This window comes from Ovis aries, chromosome 19 (assembly GCF_016772045.2).
Source record: "Ovis aries strain OAR_USU_Benz2616 breed Rambouillet chromosome 19, ARS-UI_Ramb_v3.0, whole genome shotgun sequence".
Taxonomy (NCBI): Eukaryota; Metazoa; Chordata; class Mammalia; order Artiodactyla; family Bovidae; genus Ovis; species Ovis aries.
In genome coordinates this window covers 11,004,887-11,021,799 of record NC_056072.1, presented here as the reverse complement: position 1 = coordinate 11,021,799, position 16,913 = coordinate 11,004,887, and the positions used below count along the sequence as shown (strand labels likewise).

Genomic DNA, 16,913 nt, shown 5'->3' with positions numbered 1-16,913 from the left:
ATGGTCCAGGGACATTTGGAGAAATGATGCTTACAGTCAAATATTATTCTTCTGAGAGCTGGACGTGGCACTGAATTGGGAAAATAATGGTAAGAAGAGCAGAGGGGGAACCTTAGGGAAAAGGGCATCTAGCCTGTGGATCCGCTGCCTGTAAACCCAGCCAGGTGGCACTTCAGGAGGGAACTCCAGAACAGCCCCTGGTTGCCCATGATCCCACAGTCCCACTCCAGTTAGGATGGCTATGCGGAGCCCCGACTTGGTCTTGTGTGTTACCTATTTCTCCCGGAACGTGTTTGCCGTGGAAGCTAAAGCAGGCGGTGACGTTCAGGCAGTTCACAGGCTGCTGGCCGTCATGACACTGAGGCGCTGTGATGTTGATGGAGGCGGGGAGGAAGATGGAGACATCCACTGTGATGACGGGTCTCGCCCTACAGGTCAGGAGGAACCAAACGATTACTAAGCCAACAGGACAATTCCTAGGGCTTCAGCCCAGCATCTAAGCAAAGTATGAAACAGCCTGAGTGGGAGAAAATGGGCAGGGTGCTCTGTAAATCCTATTCTCTGGTGTCCCAGCTTATTTCCCAATAAATGAACAGTTATCTTCCCAATAATAAAGGCCAGCTAGTTGTTAATAAAACACATCTGGTTGAAGCCATAAATGAACCTCCAGATGTTGGGAGATTATTTGAAAAATTTCACCAATTAACTTTTGATTTCCATTTTATTAGGAAGATAGGAATAGATTTAAGAGGTGTCCCTACAGGGGGATGCCATGACTCAAGATTAACAGACGCACGAGCAGGAATCCCCCAACACATTTACTGCCTTTATTGCCATGAACTGCAAAGTCCCATCCAGAAACCTTCCCTCTTCGTTTACTCCCATCAATTAGTTAAGTGCTTTTTCTAAAAGACCTTGATAAATGCGGTCCCAGCTGGTAACAGCAAAGCATTTCAGAGCTGAAGAAATCACCCTGCCTAATAGCTGGACTAAGTGAAACCCAATGAACATGCACAGTCCTGTCACTGACAAGGACCACCCCCCAGTGCTTGATGGATGGACATCACTGCTGGCCTTCTGGGGACTCCCCAGGGGCCCCCTATTGGAAGCAGGGAGTGAATCACACCATTCTGCTCTGGTTGCAAACATCTGCTGAGGGAAGATTCACCTAAACTGTGGCTTAACCTTCTCCTCTCCAGGCCTCACAAAGAGACCCTTTTACCCCCAAGGAGCCCCAGCCTTCACGCCGCTGGGGTGATATAACAAGATTAAGGGGCTTTAGCAGTTTGAGAACAATGACCTCACTTGTGTTCAATGATCCCGCAAAGAGCGCCCAGGGGGACAAGACAGATGGGAGCCAGGACCAACACCAACTCGGAGAAAAGAAAACATTAAAGAAAACCTCGAGGCAGAAAGGAAGCAAGGAACTGCGTGGCCCAGATGGAGTTAGGGGATTTCACTGCTGCCAGCACTGCCTTGAGATGTGGCTTAGGAGGAGAACAATTGTGACAAGCAGAAAGGAACTACGGGCAGACCCAGCTGCAAGTCTAATGGAAGTCAGACAATGGCAGTGCCTGGAAATCCAATATCTGGTTTCCAACTTCCTTCTGGGTTCATCCTTAGAAGATGCTCGAGTGTTCCTTAGCACCCCAGCACTTGGATTTCTTCCTTCTCTGTGTCCACACCTCACCTCACCTACTAAGGCCACTGTCCACGTCCAAATTCATCCCATCAGCCTACAGGCCCTCCAAGGCTGGGATCCTGCTGAATTCATCCTGATATTGCATAGTGAGTAGGTGTTCAAAAACCCAGAGGGATGGGATGGGGAGAGAGGAGGGAGGGGGGTTCAGGAGGGGGAACGCATGTACACTCATGGCAGATTCAAGTCAATGTATGGCAAAACCAATACAGTATTATACAGTAAAATAAATTTTAAAAAATAGATAACTACTAAGGACTTAACTACATAGCACAGGGAAATTTTACTCAATACTCTGTAATGAGTCATATGGGAAAGATTTTTTAAAAAGAGTAGATAAATGTATATGTATCACTGATTCACTTTGCTGTATACCTGAAACTAACATAACATAGTGAATCAACTATATTCCAATAAAAATTTCAAACCACCACCACCCTTGTTAAATGAAATCTCTCTAGTCCAAGGAATCGAAAACTACAGGAGGGGCCAAAGATTCATCAAACAGACAGGGGTACCAGCAGAGCCGGAGTCCGCTCTGTGAGACTTCACCTGCCTAGCACATGTCCTGCCAGGCCACTGTGCAGAAGCAGCCCAGCCCCTCCCACCATCCCAGGGCCCCTCGTTGGGGAAATGCCTGCTTCCTCCTCCCAGGATAGAGCCTGGCAGAGGAAGGCAGGGTGAGCAGGAAGCAGAAGTGAGCAGTACAGATAAAAGGACTTCGATGAGGGTTGTTAAAAGAAAAAAAAAAAAAAAACAGAGTCCTTTGAAATGACAGGCTGGGACCTTCACAAGCACCTCTCCCTCCAACATCCGTCAGATCAGTTCCCCCAAACCTTTTTGTTTCAACTCCAAGTATTGTTTCAGGACCAGGAAAAGCCCAGAAATCTTTCATAAGCCTCTCTGATCACTTCCTCCGACCTTCCATGACATAACACCAGGAGCCTGTCACCCTAACACCAGACCTGCCCTCTTGAGCTAATCCCAGAGAACAAACTTCCTGAGGGCAGAGTTGGGCCAACCCATACCCTGGTTGGGGTGGGAGACTGGGTTTCACAGGCTGAGATGAAAGCAGAGGGGCACCCAAGGGCAGCACTACAAATGCTCTGAGACTTTAAAAGAAGCTGGTGGCTGCAATGCTTTTTTTTAATTGAAGTATAGTTGATTTACAACGTTGGGTTGGCTTCAGGTATAAAGTGATTCAGTTAAACATATATACATATGTCTATTCTTTTTCAGCTTCTTTTCCCTTATAGATTATTATAAGATATTGAGTAGAGTTCCCAGTGCTACACAGTAGGTCTTCATTGTTTTCTGTTTTATATCTACCAGTGTGTATATGTTAACCTCAAACTCCTAATTTATCCCTTCCCTAATTTCCCCTTTGGTAATCATAAGTTTATTTTCTATTTCTGTTTTTGTAAATAAGTTCATTTGTATCATTTTATAGCTTCCAGGTATAAGTGATACCATATGAGATTTGTCTTTTTCTATCTGGGTATGATCTGAGTCTGATCACAGAGTATGAGCATCTCTAGGTCCATCCTTACTGTGGTAAATGGCATTACTTCACTCACTCCTATAGCTGAGCAATATACCATAATGTGTGTGTGTGTATATATACACACACACCCCACATCTTTAATCCATAGAATATTTTTTTCTCATGATTCTCAGTTTAAATTCTGATATCTAATTTGATCATGGTATTTCACTTCCAGGTAGACAATAAACCCAGTCAGGACACCCTGGGACATGATGTTATTCCAGTGACCCTGGCCTTTTGTAGGGTCAGTGATGCCTGCATGGCAGAGATGGGAGGAGAGATAAAGAGCCCACACCCTTGATGAAGGTGTGAGACCACTAACCATCCCCAAAGTAATCCATTACTCCAGGGAGCTAATTCACGTCTTAAAGTGAAAGTCACTCAGTCATGTCCAACTCTTTGCGACCCCATGGACTATATAGTCCATGGAATTCTCCAGGACAGAATACTGGAGTAGGTAGTCTTTCCCTTCTCCAGAGGATCTTCCCAACCCAGGGATCGAACCCAGGTCTCTTGCATTGCAGGCAGATTCTTTACCAGCTGAACCACAGTTCAGTTCAGTTCAGTTCAGTCACTCAGTCATGTCCGACTCTGTGACCCCATGAATTGCAGCACACCAGGCTTCCCTGTCCATCATCAACTCCTAGAGTTCACTCAGACTCACGTCCATTGAGTCCATGATGCCATCCAGCCATCTCATCCTCTGTCCTCCCCTTCTCCTCCTGCTCCCAATCCCTCCCAGCATCAGAATCTTTTCCAATGAGTCAACTCTTTGCATGAGGTGGCCAAAGTACTGGAGTTTCAGCTTTAGCATCATTCCTTCCAAAGAAATCCCGGGGTTGATCTCCTTCAGAATGGACTGGTTGGATCTCCTTGCAGTCCAAGGGACTCTCAAGAGTCTTCTCCAACACCACAGTTCAAAAGCATCAATTCTTCGGCACTCAGCCTTCTTCACAGTCCAACCCTCACATCCATACATGACCACTGGAAAAACCATAGCCTTGACTAGATGGACCTTAGTCGGCAAAGTAATGTTTCTGCTTTTGAATGTGCTATCTAGGTTGGTCATAACTATTCTTCCAAGGAGTAAGCGTCTTTTAATTTCATGGCTGCAATCACCATCTGCAGTGATTTTGGAGCCCCCAAAATAAAGTCAGTCACTGTTTCCACTGTTTCCCCATCTATTTACCATGAAGTGATGGGACCGGATGCCATGATCTTCATTTTCTGAATGTTGAGCTTTAAGCCAACTTTTTCACTCTCCACTTTCACTTTCATCAAGAGGCTTTTCACAAGGGAGGCCCAATTCAACATCTACGTAGTTGAAAACCAGTCTCAGAAAGGTTTTCTCTTAACTGCAGCCCAAAGCATTCCTAACCTACATGGCTCTTGACTCTCCCCCGTAGAGCAGAACAGGCATGCTGTGGATGGTGTGTGTAAGTGTGGTGTGTGTGTATGGTTTGTGTGACTGTGTGTGTGTGTGTGGTATGTGACATGTATGGTGTGTGTAAGTGAGGTGTATGTGTGTGTGTGTGGTACATGCACACACAGGCATGGTTTCCTGGCTCTCCTCCATGTTCTGGTCTCTCTAAGACCCTAAGGTAACTCCAAGTCTATCCCTACTTGCCTGTCAGCAAAGTCATGCCTGGGATGCCCCTTAGCTTCATCAGCCAGTTTCCAGACTCCCGGCTCACTGCTGCTCAGCCACATGCAGCACCTCATCAAAGGGTGCCAACCTTCCCGGTCCCCTGGACGCCCTGGGCGATCCTTCTGCCTGCTCCTCCCTCTCTGAGGGGCCCCACCTCGTCTCTGGAGCCTTCCCTGCTCACCCTGAGCCCCTCACACTCCTGGAAGAGACCTGAAGTGGTCACCCTCATCCACATCGCAAACTGAATCCTGCACTGAGCCCAGTCCCACCCACAGTCCGGACACCAGACACTCCCCTCCTCACCTCCCCAGTCCCTCCTCTGCCTCCCCTGCCCCATTCTACCTCTTCAACCTCTCCAGGCCCCGAGAAAGGAAGGGGGTCAGGGTGAAGTTCAGGCAGATGAGGGTGAAGCGGAGGGCCACTTTGGTCCTGCCCTCCAAACACCCTCTCTGAACCACCGCCACTCTCACTTCCCCCTCAGCAGTCAAGCTTATGGAAAGAAGGTAAGATGTACCGTTTTCCTGCTTCTCCTCCTCTCTCCCACCCACGGCCATCTGACTTGGGCTGCCGACTTCTGCAGACCTGCCGATTTCTGCAGACCTGCCACAGCAAGGGCGCCACTGCCCTCACCGCCACCTGCGACCCCACTCGCCCTCCCCGGCCTCTGCTGAGCGTGGCACTTGCCCCCTCTGACAGGGCAACCCTGCTCTACTGTCCTCGAGGCATTTACTGCAACCTAGAATCCCTCCTCTTTTAAACTGATAAAACCTCCAGGTCATTTGGTTTCCTCACCCCTAAAATGAGGCTCCTAATCACCATATCTCTGTCATGGAGTTATTAAGAAGACTAAGGGTTAAAACACAGGGGAATCCCTGGTGGTCCAGCTGTTAGTACTTCACACTCTCACTGCTGAGGGAGGACACAGGTTCGATCCCTAGTTGAGGAACTAAAATCCCAGAAGCCAAGAAAGTGTGGCCAAAAAACAAAATTTTTAAAAAAGAGTTCTGATATATTCTTCCAAAAATAGACAAACAATTGCAGTCTACTCAGTCAATAGAACACAACTCGGTACCGGGAAAAAACTGCACAACACACAATACAGCTGCGTCTCAAAAACATCACACTGAGTGCAAAAAGCCAGAAACCAAAGGGTGTACACACTCTAGCTCGATTTATAGGAAATTCTAGAACTGATCCAGGGGGACAGAAATCAGAAGAGCAGTCGTCTGCCAGGAGAGGGGTGTGACTAGAGAGAGGCAAGAGGACGCTTCTTGGAGTGACAGAAATGCTCTTCATCTGGATGGGGGTAGAAGTTACACGGGTGTACACACTGGGCAAGACCCATCAAGCACCTGCCTAAATTGTATGCAGATTATACCGCAATGTGAAAAGCAACAAGAGTGAAGAGTTACTACACACCAGGGCTTAGACAGTGCCGGGCCCAGGTAGGCACTTTCAAACGACAGCTCTCTGATTATTAACTGTGCTGGCTGCTCTCCACAGTACAGCCAGGGCTTCCCTAGTGGCTCAGGGGCAGAGAGTCTGCCTGCCAGTGGAGGAGGCACTGGTTCGATCCAAAAAGATGAAACCAGTCAATCTTAAACGACATCAACCCTGAATACTCATTGGAAGGACTGATGCTGAAGCTGAGGCTCCAATACTTTCGGCCACCTGATGCAAACAGTCGACTAACTGGAAAAGACCCTGATGCTGGGAAAGACTGAGGGCAAGAGGAGAAGGTGGCAACAGAGGATGAGATGGTTGGATGGCATCACTGACTCAATGGACATGAACGATAGTGAAGGACAGGGAAGCCTGGTGTGCTGCGGTCTATGGGATTGTAAAGAGTTAGACATGACTTGGCCACTGAACAACAAGGAAGTACATCCCAATCTGACACCCAGCTGCTTCTCAACAGGCCAATGCACAGGGGCAGATGAACGAGGGAATGGGTCATCATGAGCTCCGGACCCCTAGGCACCCCTGGCATGGTTGTCACAGCCGTCTGCGGACCTCCTCGTCTGAGCCGGTAATCCCGGCTCTGGTCCTAAAGTCTCCTCTCTCCAAATGCTCCCAGCTGTTCTCCTCTGTGGACTCTACATCCGTCCCTGTTCATCAACCTCATCCGATTCTACCCTCCATCCCAGGCTAGGGTCTGGGGTCTCCCATCCATGGGTAACACCAACGTGTGAGGAAATCCCTGGAGAGCGTTGTCCCTCACAAAAGAGGACAGAAGAAGAAAAGCCCCTCTGGGTTAGAGCTCACAGATGTAAGCTTATAAAATACAAGGATGATGAAAAAGCAGAACCCATAAGATATGCCTTAAGCCAGAAGCTCCTGGTTTGGAGAGGGCCTGGTTTCCACTAACAGCAGCCGGGGAATGTGTTTTATTCAAGGGGAATCCTGAGAAGCCAGAGCACACTGCTTGGAAGAGTGAGCAGAAGGAAAATGACTTTGTGAGGCCACCAGCTGGAGCTTTGGTCTCTCAAGTCCAACCACAACCATCTGTAGCCATGAAAGCTGTTCCATCTGAGAAAACGCCAATGCAGAGAATAGGGTGATAAAGGAGAAATCCAACCCTATGGAAAGTAAAGGATCCATCCCCCTGGAGGAGGAAATGGCAACCCACTCCAGTATTCTTGCCTGGAGAATCCCATGGACAGAGGAGCCCGGCCTGCTCCAAGGGTCACAAGGAGTAAAACATGACTGAGCATAAGCATAAAATTGAACACTTAAACCAGGCACTGTTCTAGCTCATTGAGCTCTCATAAAAACTTAGGATATTCAGTGAGGTGAGCACGATTGCCTTTTTAACAGGTGACCATCCTGAAACAGAGGTTACCAGCCTTGCTCAGGAAACTCACCTCTTAAGGGCAGAGTTAGGGCTGAACCCAGGCCACCTGGCCCCAGAGTTTCCACTCTCAATCTCAAGACTATTCTGCCTCTTCAACAATGTAATATTCGGGGCAGAGGGGGAATGCCATATTAAATTTATTCATTTCTTTCCAACATGATTGGCCATCTTAAATTAACTCTCAGGAATTAAAGAAAGAAAGAATGAAAAAGAAAAAAACTTGAAAGCTAAAGGCCCTTAAGGCTAGGTATCTGATAAGAAAATATAATCCAAGTCTCTGTTTAGATCATTCTTAGAGTAGTTACCATCTTTTCTAAATCTTTAGACTATGTACCATCTATACTGTTCACATAGCACCTACCACATACTGTATTATATTGATGATGTTTTGTGATGTATTTATGGCTCGGTCTAACAAATCTGCTTGATTCAGAATGCCTTAAATATTACGTTTCCCCACAATTTTCTGCCCATTGCAGTGCTCAATAAAGGAGTCATGGATTTTAAAAATATCAGAATCTCTGGAGTAACAGAGTCACTTCTGGCTCAGTAACTTTACACTCAATCTTGAAAATGTAAATCATCCATGGATTTTCTGAAAGACAGTTCTGGCTACTGCCAATTTGACAAAGCCTACAAATAGCCTTTGTGGGTAAGTGTGCACAAGGCAAGTAACTTGAACAACTTGATGTTTTTCATTACCTAGAGTTAACTGGTTCCCTTAGAAGTTCCTAAGCCCGCATCTGAGGTGGTCCCTCCTTCCAGAGGAGGCTGTGTAGCCCTGAGGTAGAGACTCAAGAGAAAGGCCCTGCTGAATGAGAGGAATCCAGGGTGTGGAACTCCATGGCCTCTGGGATCCCTTCCAGCTCTAAGATCCTACTAGCCTATTTTAGAAAGTTCTGCAATCAGGTTGTTAACAAAACCTAAGAGTTGGCTCCCACTCCAAAGTGTAATTCTGCCTCCTCTGACTCATACAGACAGAAATACTTGGAGAGGGTTCGTGGGTGGGACAGCAGCCCACTGGCCTTTGCAGGAGGGATCCAGACGGCATGGGCTTCACAGTGAACTCAAGCCCCTCACCCTCGGCTGTCACCAAAGAGTGAGGGGGCAGGAGGCTCCCAGTCCCTGGGGGGCTGGGGACCAGGAAGTGGGGAAGTGGAGTTGAAGGCTGTAGGTAGGGATGAACAGATGGAACAAGGCAGTGTCATAGCACCCACGGGAAATGACAGCTTATGTATAGCACATCTACAGAAAGGGTTGTTCATGGCAAAAGGCAGAAACCTCTGCCTAGAAGCTCCAAGGATGCTATCCTCACACATGTAAGCCACTCAAGGCCCACCAGCTGGAAACCCTGGGATACAGGATAACAAGAATAGGGAAACAAAGGTAGCAGTCGCAATTACCGAGCACCTCCGCATACAAGGAACAGAGCAGAGTGATTGCTGACTGATGATAAATAAATCCCCTGCGCCGCCCCCCAACCCAATTCCATCCCTCGCCCACACAGAACCGAGAGGAAAGAGAGAAGCATCTCACCTTAGGAGAACCACACTGTCCGACATGAAGGCTCCAATAGTTACATCTGAAAACCACAAGTTTACAGATTTAGAATCTTGCTGAAGCCCATCTCACCCACCCGCTGTCAAGGTGCTCCAACGTGATGGAGACCAGTCTCAAGGTCAGGGGCTTGTAATGGCTTTGGAGGAGCTAGAGCCACACTGTCATGTATGGCAGCCCACTGCCAGGTGTGGCAGCTGAGACCCCAAAGGGTTCCGGTCTGCACCGAGACATGCATGTAAGACAGAAACTGATTTCAAAGACTTGGCACTAAAAAATATTAACTGTTTCACTAATAAAAAACTTTTGCATTGATTGTATGCTGACATGATAATATGTTGATACTTGGGGCTAAATAAAACATTATTAAAATTAACTTCATCTGTTTCTTTTTATATCATTTTTTATGTGGCTACTAGAATGATTTAAATTACATAAGTGGCTCACATTATTTCTTTTGGACATCAGGGATTCAGAGGGGGGACACTTGGAATCAAATGACTCCTGGGAGAAGCTCTAGGTTCTGCAGAACATGAGAACCGTCTCCATTCCACCCCTCCCTCTACATGACCACAGAGACTCTCTGTGTCCTTGTCTGCACAATGAAGATAACGATCCCTAATGTCTTCTTCAAAAGCTGAAGCATTTTGTAATATTTAAATCAGAAGACATTTATCACATAATTGCTCAATATAATAGTTATTAAACACACTAAATCAGATATGAAAATCAGAAAACTCATGAAAATATTTGGCCAACTATAAATCAAGACAAGTGTTAGTTGGTAATGTTTATTCCTAAATAATTTTAATTTAGGGACTGTGCATTTATGCAACAGTTCTCTGCCTTTTCTCCCCTCAAGTATAATAAAACCCTTCAGCCCTGCAGTCCCCATGACCACTTACAGAACCAAGCATCTTAACCCAAAAGCATCTGAATCCCTCCATCTACAAATGCCCTCAATTAGGAAAAACAAAGAATGTATCCATGGACTGCAGGACTGCTAAAATCCCTGCCCTTGGGTGTGCATGTTAATTTTGCTATTTTCTAACAGTCTTTTTTTAATTGCCTGGATATTTGAACATAAAAGAATCTGATGCACTTGCCATTTCTCTTATGAAAAACTGTAAGGTAAGAAATCCACATGTGTTGTGAAGTGTGACCACACCTGCTCACTGCGCAAATATAGGGGAGCAGCCTGAGTCCTCATTCGCACTACAGTGTGGTCTCTGGCACCCTAAGTTCTCTGAGGCTCAGCATCCTTATCTGTAAAAAGGGGAGACACCTGTATCTCTAACTACCTATGGGGGTAACTTTATAGTGCACATTGCACAGAGAAGCAATGGACAGTATTGCTAAACCAATGGACAGTATTATTTAGGGACAGCCACAAATTGCCCAGAATAAGAACTGCTTTCTCAAACAAAAAACTTAGGATGGTCTACAAGGAAAAGTGAAGAAGCAAAAGTCGCTCAGTTGTGTCCGACTCTTTGCGACCCCAAGGACTATACAGTCCATGGAATTCTCCAAGCCAGAATACTGGAATAGATAGCCTTTCCCTTCTCCAGGGGATTTTTCCAACCCAGGGATCGAACTCAGGTCTCCTGCATTGTAGGTGGATTCTTTACCAAGTAAGCTATCAGGGAAACAGACCTCAAAACAGACCCTTTTCTGTTCCCACTCCTCCTGGCTCTGTAGACTTACAAGGATGATCAAAACTCCTGTCTGTGAGAAACTCTGAAATTCTGTACCCTATATAGAACTTCATTCATTTTCACAGATCCTTCTGAGGTATTTTAAATGGAAAGAAACTTTTTCTCAAGCTAGCACCTACAGTTTCAGGGACTTTTTGTCTGAATTCCATGATGATTTGGGATTTTCTTCACGTCTTCTCTTTGCTTCCTCACCTTGCCTACTCCATCCCCTTCAAACAGCAAAGGGTCCACCATTCCATTGCCCAGTCAATTTCACCTAAACCGGATATGTCTGAGGATCGGGGTTTGAAATCGTACATTTTTACTCAATTAGCCTCAACCACCACAAGGCATTAATTAACCCTGAAGATAAGCCAGCCAGCCTTGAATGGCAAAGGTCTGTTTTCTGTGTCAGAGGAAGGACATGGTTTTCTTCCTGCTCCAAGTGTTTCTTTCAATACTTGTCTGTGTGTGTGTGTTTGGGGGATGGGGGGGTTGCTCCTTCTCTCCCATCAAGAGGAAGACACCTCCAAATATGCTCAAATAATACGGAAAGCACAAGGTTTCACTCCTTATATTCTGAATGTGGAGAGGGCTTTTTGTCTTCATCAGAAAGACTTGTTGCCACGGAAATCACTACAAAAATCCACCCTCCTGGTGCTTAAACCCTTCAGAGCAGATCATTTTAAAACTGAAAAAAAAAAAATGAATTTTAACACTACTTTCATCTTAAAAAGCAAACACCAGGCAAAACACCCTGTTCTACTTGTGTGAATTTTTCTAAGCCTAAATAGATGTGACCACACTTACCAGACTGGTTATCTTGGCTTATCTCATGTGTCTTTCAAGAAAAATAGCTTACCAGGATAACTATTTCCATCCATGTCAATGCCTCCCGATATGGACTGACCAAACATCCGCAGCACCGGACTTATCTTCCGCCCCGACAACTTCTGCAACAGATAATAGGGAGACTGAGCCACCGGAAGGAGCACAGTCACAAATAAGAACCCGTGACTGCTTTAGCCCAGCTTCTCTCGGACACTTGGTCTTGAAGTTGGTCAAAGAAAAAAAAAAATGTGGCCTGAATTTGATCGGGGGCTTTAGCAGGCAGTTGAAGACCCCACACTCCTTTATTAGTACTTGCCTGAGTCAAATGTCACCATTTACAACTTTTTCTAAGCTCGGTGAACAAACCACCTAGATGAGCATGTTCATGTTTTGATGTACTGAATGAAGCTCCAAATGGATTAAGGTCAACTGCCATTTCTAAGGGAAGTTCTGTTTTGTTTTTATACAGGTATAGCTGGCTGGAATCCTCAGAACACGTTTTCCTCACATCTCTCTACCTAAACATGTACTAAACATGGAACACTCCTAAGATGCACACGTGAGCCCAGTTCTAGGTGGACAGGAATCAACACATCTACCTAGAAAAGATGACGTGGAAACCACCTCTCCATCAAGCCAACCAGAAGATGTTCAGGCTCCTGAGAATCACAGACAGGACGAAACAGCTCTACCTAGTAAATCTAAAACTCCATGGTCCTGAATCTTTTGTAAACTGAAGGAAAAAAAAAAAAAAAATCAGCTGAAGCTGCCCTGAAAGGCAGCCTTCAACCAACCATTCAGCATTGACAGCTCTTCTGCCAGCAGGCCATACCAGCATCTGTATTTATCTCTTTGTCGTCGTCAAGCCCAACCTGTGCTAACAACAACACATGCTGTACTGGCGCAAGAATATTTATTGTACACCCAGCCTTTGTCATACACCCATGCGTGTGCGGCACAGCTCCACACAAAGATGCCAAACTTTCCAAATCAGGAAAGTGCCATGTTCTGGGATCTGACCTGTTATTTCTTCCCTTTCTATAAACAGTCTCCCTGGTGAGGCTTCCCTCCCAAGGCCCTCATTGTGGATGATAAGAGAAGTGCTTTGTATTTATGCCACACAGCAGCCTCCATGTCAAAACCAGGTATATATATACCCAGGGCTCACTTGGGACTTTCTTGCCTTATCCTGTTCCTTCCTGCAAAGAAATCACAAGTATGGGGAGGGAGGGTTTCTATAAGACCTACATATGAGATAGCAGGGACTTCCCCAGCAGCCAGTAATTGCAAACAACCCTCCTCCTGCCACCTCAGTGAAACCATCCAACAGGAAGTGTGCAAATGTTAAAGTAAAAATCAGAGCACTGTAGGAAACACTGAAGAAAAGTATCTTGCTAACAGACAGAGCCCTATGTTCCCCTGTGGCTCCATCTAAACAAACAGGGATGTGCGTCTGTGTGTTTCCTAAAAGCCACATTTTGAAGCGGAGCATCTCTTGCTCTGAGGTCCAAAGATGTGAGCAGCAGCTTGCCCTGAGTTTGCATTTCTGAGGTATGCTGTGGCTGGGACAAGCCGGGAAGAGTGAAGGGGTGGTCCTTTTGGGGGTGGTGATGCAGGCTTAAGTTATCCCACAGACATCTGCAGGCCATTATGCCATAAAGCCAGGAAGATAAGTCCGCTTGGTGCTAATAACTCTAAATGAAAACCAGGAGCCTTGGGAAACCTCCGCTTCACCAGGTTTTCATGCGGTGTCCTGATGGCAGGAGAGAGATCACAGGGGCCGCCGGGACATGCCCGGGGGGCTCAAGTTGAGAAAGGCACAGGAGGATCTTAAAATCAACACTTTTCATGGTAAACTCGAGGAAGAGGAATGAGTTACAGAGTAATATGGAAGAACTTCAGACCCCAATCTCACAATATATCCAGCAGAAATAATACCAATCTGGGCCAAAGAAAAGCAATCCCCTTGCCCAGACTTGTTTCTGATTTCCTTCTCTAGTTCACCCACACAATGCCCGCTCTGTCCAAGCCTGGGCCCTGGACAATCTGGCATTAAAGGATTTTTTTTTCTTCCTTTTAAATCACGAAACTTATCACATATACATTAGGAGCTTGGAAATGCGTAATCACCGGTTGCTTCTTTTCTTCTCATTTTTTTTTTAAAGAGCCCCAAACCACTTCTCTTTGTTAGAGCTAACGAGCCAGGCTGCGTGCTGACAAAGGCAGGACGGATCCAGCTGCTGATCCCTGCTTCCTATAAAGACAATCCGCGCTGACCACAAAATGTATACTTCAGTTATCTGCAGGGATCCCTCCCAGCAACACCACAAAACATAGGAGGGCCGCAGGAGGAAGGGAAGCGGGGTCTCTCAACTTGTAATCGCCTCTCTGTGCAATTAGCTTCCCAGGTCCGGCGACAAGCTTCCAGGAGGAAGCGTGGAGAGTGACCTCAATGGCTGCCCAAGGATGGCTACTCCCTGGATGACTTTCAGCTTGTGACAGTGGGAGCAGAGCCCCCTGACCCACAGCAGAGCAGCCCCTCGGGACTGGGTGTGGCCCCCACATTTCCCCCGGAGGCTTCTGCCTCCTGCCGAGCCAGCTGAATCCCCTAGGAGTTTATTCCCACCATTACTCATTTCTCACCCTAATCATTGCTGGCTCAGACGGTCAAGCGTCTATATGCAATGCAGGATACCCTGGTTCAATCCCTGGGTCGGGAAGATCCCCTGGAGAAGGAAATGGCAACCCACTCCAGTATGCTTGCCTGGAAAATTCCATGGATGGAGGAGCCTGGTAGGCTACAGTCCATGGGGTTGCAAAGACTCGGACTTACTCATTTCTAATGCACGGAGCATGGTCCACGTAGATGAAGGCCCCTCGGAGTAAATATGCCTCCCAGCAAAATAAGCTTCCCTATTTCTGTTTTCCAAAGGAGCTTCTCTCAGTGTTCCTTTTTCTGATATGGAGTTGAGGGTAGTGGTTGCAATAAGAGGGTTGGGAGTTAGACTGACAAAGTCTCAGTGGCCAAGTTGCCACTTCCTAGCTGGTGACGATGGGCAGGTCAATGCACCTCCCTGGGCTACAGTCACCTCATATAGGAAAGGTGGATGGCAGAGGTGCCCACGTCACACGGCTGTGATGAGGACTGAAGGTAAGACAGCAGAGCAGGCACTCAGGAAGCATCCCTGCTCTCACCAGCACCTCCCTCGGCACTTGCCTCCTGCTGGAATCACAGAACCAAGCAGGGGGCCCAGGAGAGGGAGCCTGGGCTCAGCTGGCAGCCAGCCAACCAGCCCTTGACCCTCAATCAGCTGACTCTTATCTGCTGCAGGAAGCACAATTAGGAATGGACACACTGAACTTAACATGTAGGTACTGCCCCTTAAAATCAACTTGGAAAGTCTTTTCCTACCTAGAGACTTCCATACATGGATAGGTTTCAATACCTCCTCTTTCATTTTATAGAACATTTCCTAAGAAGAGGACTCAGTTCAGAGTTTGGTTTCCTTCCCAATATTCAAGATATGAGGCAAGTTTCTTGGTGACGAGAAGTGTCAGCTTGAGTAGAAGGAGGCGAGAAAGTAAGAAACGTTCAGTAAATCAGTATGGGCTGATTGGAAATTTCTCGACGTGCGCTCAGTCCCTTTCCATTGCTGACTCGCTAGAAGAACCCAGGCCTGTGCCACTCTACACACAGACATCCACAAACATCCTGATCACGCTTCTGTCCAGAAAGTGACTTCCTTTTTTCCCAGGGGCTAGGCTTGACACCATCAGCAAGATTGAACTTCAAGCAAAAAAACAGAACTCACCACTTCCACGTTCCCAGGTCCAGGGGAACGAGGCCAGGGCTTTGACAGTTTTAATGCCAGTTGTAACAACAGCCCCGTGAACAGCTTCCAGGTCCCTCCTCCATGGACCATTGTCGTTCTAGGTTATATTTTACAGGATAATCCGTTGGCTCACCATAAATGGTTGACAAAGCCGTAACCAGAAAAGGCAAGCCTCCTCTTCTTCCATAAGCCTCTCTAACTGTGGCTAAGAATTTGGATACTATCTTCTATAGGCAGAATACCTCCCTAGATATGAGCAAACGTGGGAGTCTATAAACATGTTCAGATTTAAGAAGCGGTATCAGTGGTTTGCATCCTTCACTGGAGGGGGTGAAGGTAAAGGCAGGAGCAATGTTGGGTGTTGCGTGTGTCTGTAGAATGAATGTATGACCAGCGCCCAAGACATTCTCATGCCAATTACCATGGAGTACTGAGGGACCATGCCCCTGGCATCGCCGTGATAGATGTACACTGCTCCCGAAAAGTCATCCTCCTTGGGTGCACCAATGGCCACATCTGGGGGAAGAAAGGCAGCTCTGCGTTAGAAAAACCATGCGGAATAATGTAACAGTGGGTTCTCTAATTCCCACAGGATGTCTAGAGAGGTCTTGATTGCTACTTGTTCAGGCATTAAACTAGGCACACAATCTCTTAGCAGCAGGAAAAAAAAAAAAGTAGAAAGAAAATTATAGAAGCTGAGAAGAATTTAATACCAGAACAATTTCTACCTCATCTTCACAAGATAAATTATTAACTTGTGCAATAAAAGAATGTGAATATCAACCACCCACCCTAATGTCTGTCCATCAGAGAAGAGAGTTCCATAGACAATGGTTACTGCATAGCTGAGAAAGTCAACTCTACCCTTGGGTAAAGGAATTATATAAAACAGTATTCACTTTATAAAAAAAAAAAAAGAACAAAAAATCTCTGTGTTATTCTCATAAACTGACAACTCTTGAGACACGGCTGAGATCTTTCTCCCTTTCTTCAATTTGCTTCTAACAAAAGTCATGTGTCTGTAGATGGGAAGTCAAGGGTTAAGGGCATCACCCACCCAACCTCAAGCAGAGGTCCCCAATATCTGAATGAGGCCCTCTACGGCCAGTGGAATTATGGTTTCAAAGAAGCCTGGATGCCCGGGCTGAGGCCCATCTTCCACCTTCCGCCTCGGCCCTCCCCACCAGTGACGTGGCCCCCACCAGTCCTGATGTCTGAACCCAGCACACACAGCGATGGGAAGACGTCCTG

At 46.5% G+C, this 16,913-nt stretch overlaps 1 protein-coding gene across 2 annotated transcripts in view; it reads right to left on the bottom strand.

Annotated features, from left to right (window-relative positions):
• The window catches only part of ITGA9 (integrin subunit alpha 9), a 368,750-nt gene that overhangs the window by 281,020 nt on the left and 70,817 nt on the right, over nucleotides 1–16,913 (bottom strand). For both annotated transcript variants that reach the window (XM_004018225.5, XM_060402078.1), the window contains exons 11-14: nucleotides 16,084–16,178; nucleotides 11,861–11,951; nucleotides 9,284–9,329; nucleotides 274–428 (exon numbers count right to left, since the gene is read on the bottom strand). In XM_004018225.5, coding sequence (XP_004018274.3) covers nucleotides 274–428; nucleotides 9,284–9,329; nucleotides 11,861–11,951; nucleotides 16,084–16,178 — 387 coding nt within the window. The remainder of the gene's footprint in view (nucleotides 1–273; nucleotides 429–9,283; nucleotides 9,330–11,860; nucleotides 11,952–16,083; nucleotides 16,179–16,913) is intronic.